The sequence below is a fragment of the Bison bison genome, unplaced genomic scaffold, assembly GCF_000754665.1.
Source record: "Bison bison bison isolate TAMUID 2011002044 unplaced genomic scaffold, Bison_UMD1.0 scf7180017864280, whole genome shotgun sequence".
NCBI lineage: Eukaryota > Metazoa > Chordata > Mammalia > Artiodactyla > Bovidae > Bison > Bison bison.
In genome coordinates this window covers 3,797,645-3,805,854 of record NW_011494852.1, presented here as the reverse complement: position 1 = coordinate 3,805,854, position 8,210 = coordinate 3,797,645, and the positions used below count along the sequence as shown (strand labels likewise).

The window sequence follows — 8,210 nt, the reverse complement described above, 5'->3', positions numbered from 1 at the left end:
CTCCAATATGGTGGGTAGAACAGCGAGTGCAGCCGCACACAGATGTTTGGAAAACTGTGTGGAGATGTGGAGTCAGGGCATTCCTGATGGACAAAGCCATGGTGAGGATCACCAGATCCTAAGGGTCTGATCCAGGGAGAAATGCTCAGGGCATTTTCCAAGTAAATAGTCTGTACTCATTGGAAAAGACCCTGATGCTGGGAAAGATTGAGAGCAGAAGGAGAAGGGGGTGACATGATGAGATGGTTGGGCAGCATCACTGACTCAATGGACAGGAGTTTGAGCAAATTCTGGGAGATGGTAAAGAACAGTCCCTGGGGTCGCAGAGTCGGATATGACCGAGCGACTGAACAACGATGTTATTTGCAGGGACTTTTCTGTGTCTATTTGTGTTTTAGGAAATTGCTTGGGGACTTGTAGTTGATGGGCAACACACTGAATTTTTATCATGGGAAATAGGCATCTGGTGGGTGTTTTCCTGCAGAGCATCTGGTGTCCAGCAGCACCTGGTCAAGCCTAACCAGGAAGCCCCATAGTTTAGGAGCAGTGGTGCCCCCTGGTGACCATCTGGGTTCCCCCTGCCCAAGATCTGCCAATACTTATGTGCTGCTGCTGCTGCTAAGTCACTTCAGTCATGTCCAACTCTGTGCGATGTGCAGTGGTACCCAATCTTTCTGGCACCAGAGACCGGTTTTGTGGAAAATAATTTTTTCACACCCGGGACGGGGAAGCTGGTTTCAGGATAATTTCAGCGCATTGTGTACTTTAAGGAAATGGTGGGCTTCCCTAGTGGCTCAGACGGTAAAGCGTCTGCCTGCAGTGCAGGAGACCTGGGTTTGATCCCTGGGTTGGGAAGATCCCCTGGAGAAGGAAATGGCAACCCACTCCAGTACTCTTGCCTGGAAAATTCCGTGGACTGAGGAGCCTGGTAGGCTACAGTCCATGGGGTCACAAAGAGTTGGACACGACTGAGCGACTTCGTTTCACTTTAAGGAAATGGCAACCCACTCCAGTACTCTTGCTTGGAAAATCCCATGGACAGAGAAGCCTGGTAGGCTACAGTCCACAGGGTCTCAAAGAGTCGGACACAACTGAGTGACTTCACTTCACTTATTACTATTATTATTACATTGTGATATAATCATAATGCAGAATCAGCGGGAGCCCAGGGCTTGTTTTTCTGAACTCAGGCGGTGATGCAAGCAATGGGGAGCAGCTGTAAACACAGATGAAGCTTCACCCCGCCCAATGTCCACCTCCTGCTACAAGGCCTGGTTCCTAACAGGCCACGGACTGGTAATGGTCTGTGGCCTGGGGTGTTGGGACCCCTGCTCGAGGGAGCAAAGTGGGTCCAAGGGGAAGCTGAAACCAACCTCCAGCCCAGATGAAGAGATGAGGGGGATGTCTAAGGCTGTGCTCACGGGGCCTGGCACACCTGCCTTCTGTCCACAGGGTCCAGCTTCCTGTGGCAATCCACAGTAGATGTCTTTTTTTCTCACTGGGTATCTACAACCATTTTTTTTTTTTTTGAAATAGCACCTCATTCTCCTCTGGAGAAGCCCTCATTCTCAGGTCATGTAGTTCTTGAGGGTCAAACCTCCTCCCCACCCCATGCACAGGTGCACAGTGATCTGAATAGGGATGAGCATATGGCCCAAATCTGTCCAGGGAGAGCCAGGCCTGGGGCTTCTTTGCTACAGCTGATGGGAAAAAAGCATTCTTTCTCTACTGAGGCTGCTAAGTGGTCCACAGCATATAAGCTTAGAGTTTCTGTGGGTTGGGGGGGAACATTTCTATCTCTAGTTGTAGAAGAGACTGCTTGAAAATGAAGCTGACACAGAGAAAAGCAGATGTGAGAGAGGAAGTAAGGCACAGTCCTGAAAAATGTTTGAGCAGCTGGATCGAGAAGAGAAGCCAGAGGCTCCAGTGCATTTTCAGTTAAGTGAACCAATTAAGATCTTTTCTGTTAAGCCAGTGGGAACTGGAGGATTATGCTCCCTGCCTTGATCTATGCCAGGCCCTAATCGCTCTCTTCGATGCGCCCAAAATGTCCTCATTTGCTGCTTACAGCTGCAAACTCAGAGACCACATTAATCAAAACCATCTTTATTATTTAAAGAGCATCCTGTCATCAGGAGCACAAGATGGGGGGGGGTCCCAGATGGCAGAACAATATTTACATGGGGGGCAGGAGGGTGGTCCCAGGGCTGAGTGGGCCCGCCACTGTGGAGGACCTTGGAGGGAAGAGTATCCTTGGACCTGTGGGCTGGGCCCAAGAAGAAAAATGTTCCATCCCTGGCCCAGGGTGAACCCCATCACGTGGGGCTGGGGCCCCTTAGATCAGCTCGGGCCCTGGAGGCGTGCACAGCGAGGAGAAGCCACAGGTCAAAGCTGGGTTACCATGCCGCTGGCTTCGGAGTGAGTCTGGGGAAAGACAACTAGGGGCTCCCCCCAACGTCCCACAAGTGCCCACCCCTCCCCAGGAGCCCCGTGAAAGCCATCTGTTCCCTAGGGTGACCGCTTCTAAGCCCTATAGGTTTCCAGAAAACCCTGCCTCCCTTTCCCGCTCAGAGTCCCAAACCCTCCCGCCCTCTGGCTCCCATCTGGGCTCAAATTTCACCTTTATGGCCTGGAAGATCCACTCCCGGAAGTCACTGACTTTGGTGTAGACGCCTGGCTTCTGGGCCAGGGCACAGCCGGTGCCCCAGCTCACAATGCCACACAGCCGCCAACGTGGCGTCCGAGAGATGCTATCCTCACACACGAAGGGGCCACCACTGTCGCCCTGGTTGGGGATGGAAGGCCTGGCTGGAGGCTGAGACGGCAGGCCGGGAGGCCCTCCTCGGAGGGCCAGGGGCTGTGGTCATAGAACCCTCTGGCCCTGAGATAGGGAGCCCAATCGCCCAAGGCCCTATGTCTCCATCCCTGGGGAGGCCAGGGCCCCGGCTGCCCCTCAGCATCCCTCACCTGGCAGGCATCAATGCCACCCTCAGGGTAGCCAGCACAGAACATCTTGGGCTTGATCTGGTTCCCGTAGAAGTCGGGGCCGTTGCAGACATCATTGCTGATTATGGGGACTCGGGCCTCCTGGAGCACCCCAGCCTGTTGGCCTGGGGGTGTGCAGGCAAGGCTGGCCGAAGCTGGGGAGCATGCACACCCCCTCCCCTCCCCTCCCAGTGCCCACCTGGGCTGCTCAGTGTCCCTACACCCCCGGGTCCAAGAGGCACTGGCGTAGCCCAATTGCCCTTCCCCAGCCCAGCTCAGAGTCTCCCTAAGGCAGCTTCCCAGCAGAGGACAAGACTCACCGTAGTACTGCGTGTTGCCCCAGCCAGTCACCGTGCAGATCTTGCCATCCACCAGGGCCTGCCCGGCAGCCGGGAGACACACGGGCTGGATGTACTCTGTGCAAGAGACCACACCGGTCTGGGCCCCTGCCAGCCTGCTCCACCCAGGACAAACCTCGCTCCAGCTGCCCCGGCCCACCTTTCCCTCTGTTCTTTCACAAACACCACAACAGAAGTTGCCTCCTATAAACAAGGTCCCACTGCATAGTGCTGGGAACCATATTCAATACCCTGTGATGAAACATAATAGACAAGAATATGAAAAAGATGTGTGTGTGTGTGACTGAGTCACTTTACTGTATAGAGGAAATTAACACAGCATTGTAAATCACTACACTTCAACACAGGGCTTCCCCAGTGGCTCAGCGGTAAAGAATCCACCTGTAATGCAGGAGACATGGGTTTGATCCCTAAGTTGGGGAGAGTCCCTGGAGGAGGGCATGGCAACCCATTCCAGTATTCTTGTCTGGCAAACCCCATGGACAGAGGAGCCTGGCAGCTACAGTCCATGGGGTTGCAAAGAGCTGAACACGACTGAAGTGACTTAGCATAGCATAGCATCCTTCAATACATTTTTAAAAATAAAGGAAGCTGACTTCTATTGAGAACTCACTATGTACTTGCATCTTTCTGGGTGAATTCCCTTAATATCCCATCAGCTCAGAGAGGTAGGGGCTATTATTACCCCCACTTAAAGAGGGGGAAATAAAACCATGTCACTTGTCCAAAGCCTTAGATTGAGTCAATGACAGAGCCCAAATTTGAACCCAGGTTGGCCCAATTTCTAAGCCTGTGTTCTTAACCATGGCCCATGTGGCTGCCCCCTACCTAGAGAGTGACTTTGAGAAATTTTAATTTATTTTTTCAATTTTTTGGCCACCGTGGCATGTGGGATCTTAGTTCCCAGAATAGATCGAATCTGTGTCCCCCCGCATTGAAAGTGCCTCCCATTTAGCTGGATCACCAGGGAAGTCCCTTCTGTAAGAAATTTTACAAAGCACTATCTTGAGATATTGGACTTCCACCTGTCAAAAAATCATCATCATAAACACACCAGTCTATCCTGTCCACAGTAAGAATGGCATCCCTGAGACACGACATCCTTGTGCAGTGTACAACCCATGCAAGTGGTCCTGGCAGCCCTGCTAGCAAGCCTTGCTGGTGACTTCACCTGCCTGAGCTCAGAGCTCTCAGGTGCAAAATGGAAAGAATAATCATTTCCCCCCCAGAAGTGTATCGTGAGAAATTGGTGAAGTGTTAAATAGCATGCCTGGCTAACAGGAAATGCTCATGTAACTAGGAATAGTAATAAACAACAACAGCAATGATTATTAGTATTAACTGAATGCAGGCATTGCTCTAAGCTCTTTGACTCAGATTAACCCTTTTCAGCATTTCAATAACCTTCAGGAGTCATTTAACAGATGAGGGAAACAGGTTTGGAGAGGTGAAGCTACATACCCAAGACCACAGAGCTGCTGAGTATCTGACCCCAAAGCCCATACCACTCCTCTCAGCCCCATTTCCAAATACAGGCCACTCACATGTATTGTTCCCTTAAATGGAGAACTAGTATCATGGACCATTCAAAAGAAAATAACCATTAAAAATAAGAATAAGGCAGACTTCCCTGGTGACCAGTGGCTAAGACTCTGAGCTCCCAGCACAGGGGACCCAGGGTTCAATCCCTGGTCAAGGAACTAGATCTCACAAGCTGCAACCAAAGATTCCCCATGCCACCACTAAGACCCAGTGCAGCCAAATAAATAAACAATTTTTTTAAATTATAAAAAACAAAGACAATAATGACTTTCCTGGCAGCTCAGCCAGGGGCTTATAGGCACAGATTCCAGAGCCATGCAACTTGGGCTCAAATCGTTGCCATTTTCCAGTTGTGAGAATGTGGGGTATTATGCATCTTCTCTATGTCGGGAATTTTCCTCTTGTAAAAAAACAACAACAACACAGGATCATAAGAGAACCCACCTTCCCCAGGCTGCTGTGACAATGAAATGAGTGCGTGCTTGGGACAAGCTGAGGCCTGTGGCTGCCCACAGGAGGAACTCGCAAGTGTTGGAGTTCATCCTATCATCACTATTATTGTATTCTTTCATTACTATTTTTTAAGATGTTTTAAAATCTTATTTATCTATTTAAGGCTGTGCTGAGTCTTTGTTGCTGTGAGGGCTTCTCACTATTTGTGCGAACTGTAGTGGGGCTACTCTGGTTCTGGTGAAGGGCTTCTCATTGCAGTGACTTCTCTCGTTGTGGAACAGAGGCCTACAGCGATCAGGCTTCAGGAGTTGTGGTACCTGGGCTTAGTTGCTCTGAATCAGGGACTGAAGCTATGTCTCCTTCATTGGCAGGCAGATTTTTAACCAACGAACCACCAGGGAAGCCCAAGATTTTTTAATTTTTTAAATATGGACCATTTTTAAACTCTTTATTGAATTTGCTACAAAATTGCTTCTGTTTTATGTTTGGGTGTATTTTGGCAGAGAGAGCATGTGGGTCTTAGGTCCCAACCAGGGATCAAACCCACACCCGCTGCATTGGAAGGTACAGTTCTAACCACTGGACTGCCAGGGAAGGCCCTCTTTATCATTATTATTATCATCATACTGATGCCTGCTGAAGGCTCATCATCATTGCTATGATAACTTCCTTATCATTGACATTATTATTATTACTATTACTACCACTTGGTGGCCTTCTGATAGCTGAAGCCCAATGCTGCTGCTGCTGCTAAGTCGCATCAGTCGTATCCAACTCTGTGGGACCCCATAGACGGCAGCCCACCAAGCTCCCCCGTCCCTGGGATTCTCCAGGCAAGAACACTAGAGTGGGTTGCCATTTCCTTCTCCAATGCATGGAAGTGAAAAGTGAAAGTGAAGTTTCTCAGTCGTGTCCAACTCTTCGCAACCCCATGGACTGCAGCCTACCAGCCTCCTCCATCCATGGGATTTTCCAGGCAAGAGTACTGGAGGCTGAAGCCCACAGCCTGCTCTTAATTCAAAAGGCATGTGTAGATGAGGTATGAAAGACACACTGACACCCAGGTAAATCTTTCTCATTGACAGCAAGGAAATGCTCTGGAGAACTACAAAGGGAATAAATAACTCCTGACTTTCTGATTCATTCATACACTTATTTTTTTTTTTTCATTTCTTTCTTTTATTTTGGTAATAGCTTTTTTGGAGATATAATTCCTGTACCACACAATTCACCCACTTAAAGTAAACAAGTCAAAGGGTTTTAGACAGGTTTTAGATTCAGGGACTAGCCTGCCTGGCAGTAGGAAGGTACCACCACCACCAAGATCGATTTCAGAACATTTTCATCACTGCCTTTACCTCTGACCTCCCAACGTTTCTGTGCCACCCCCATGCCTGGGGAACCACGAATGTACTTTCTATCTCTGCAGGTTTACCTATTCTGGACATTTCGTGGAAATGGAATCATATAGAATGTGGCTGTTTGGGTCTAACTTCTTTCTGAGCACAATGCTGTCCAGGGTCATCCACTGTGTACCATGGATCACTTCATTCCTTTCTAACCTAATATGATTCCATTGTATGGATCTAGCATGCTTTTTGTTTATCTACATGTCAGATGGTAGACATCTGGTGGTTTTCATCTTTTGGCTACTGTAAATAATGCTGCTATGAACACCCACGCACTAGTTTTTGTAGAGCTATGTATCTTCTTTTCTTTTGGGTACATACCTAGGAGTGGAATTTCGGGGCCAAATGGTAATACTCACACACGGTTTTCTAAAGTGGCTGCACTAATTGCCCCTACCTAATGAATGCACAATGAGTGCCCCTGGAGATCATTTCTCTCATCACCATGAATTCTGCCCCAGCCCCTCCTCTGCCCTCCTGGCCCCTGGAGTCCCCAGGCCCAGACGTACCTGTGAGGGGCAGGGTGCCGGAGAGGTGGACCAGGGCGATGTCATTGCTATTCTCCTCGCTGTTGGGGTCTCGAAAGGGGAGATAGCCCCCATGGTAGATGACAGCCTGCACCCCCAGTTGCACGCCATGGGGTGAAGTCTGGGCCACAGCACCAGCAAACACTCGCCATCGTGATAGGACCCGGTTCCGCCTACCGGGGAAAGGAGGGGAGGGTGGCCACCTGTCTGGGCACAGCCTCCCCCAGCTCACCGCTCCCCAGCCTCTCCCCTCAGTGCCCTGGGGGACACTCACTCAGGGAAGCAGTGGGCGGCTGTCAGCACCCAGTCCCTAGAGAGCACGGACCCCCCACAGAGATGTGCTCCATCATAGCGAAGACTGACTTGCCACGGCCACCTGCCCAGGCTGGTGTCCTGGCCGCCCACAATGCGATCGACCGGCAGTTTTCGGTGGCCACAGTCTGTGGGGAGAGGGGCAGTCAGGCAGCGGGAGGCCTGGACTCCCTGCCCTGGGGGTCTGAGAGGTCATGCCCCACTCTGGGGAGAATAAGTGATCACGATCTTAACTGAGGGGTCTGAGGAACATCGCTCTGATGGAGGGGGAAGGGGTCTGTCTGAGGAGACACAGCCCCATCTGTGGGGATCTAGGGGGACATGGCCCTATTTTGGGGGTCTGAGGGGACGTGGAACCCCCACCCTGAGGGAGTCTGAGAGAACACAGCTCCATCCTTGGAGGATCTAAGAGGATAAGGCCTGTCTGGGGGTATCTGATGGGCCATGGCCCTACCACGGTAGGGGCAGGGAGTCTCAGAAGAGGGCTCTGAGTTTTGGGGTCTCACCTTGGCAGCTGGTAGCCAGGAAACGGCCTCTGGGACAGTCGCTGTGGGAGGGACAAGGATGAAGACACAGAGACAAAAAAAAGAGGCCAATTAAGACAGAGGAAAGGCACCCAGGGG

General features: G+C 50.6%; 1 protein-coding gene across 1 annotated transcript in view; it reads right to left on the bottom strand.

The window, feature by feature from the left end:
• Window positions 1-2,090: 2,090 nt before the first annotated feature.
• The window catches only part of HPN (hepsin), a 13,265-nt gene continuing 7,145 nt past the window's right edge, over window positions 2,091-8,210 (bottom strand). Inside the window, exons 4-10 of the mRNA XM_010849288.1 lie at window positions 8,094-8,204; window positions 7,550-7,715; window positions 7,258-7,448; window positions 3,306-3,401; window positions 2,968-3,110; window positions 2,621-2,785; window positions 2,091-2,424 (exon numbers count right to left, since the gene is read on the bottom strand). Coding sequence (XP_010847590.1) covers window positions 2,386-2,424; window positions 2,621-2,785; window positions 2,968-3,110; window positions 3,306-3,401; window positions 7,258-7,448; window positions 7,550-7,715; window positions 8,094-8,204 — 911 coding nt within the window. The 3' untranslated portion in view covers window positions 2,091-2,385. The remainder of the gene's footprint in view (window positions 2,425-2,620; window positions 2,786-2,967; window positions 3,111-3,305; window positions 3,402-7,257; window positions 7,449-7,549; window positions 7,716-8,093; window positions 8,205-8,210) is intronic.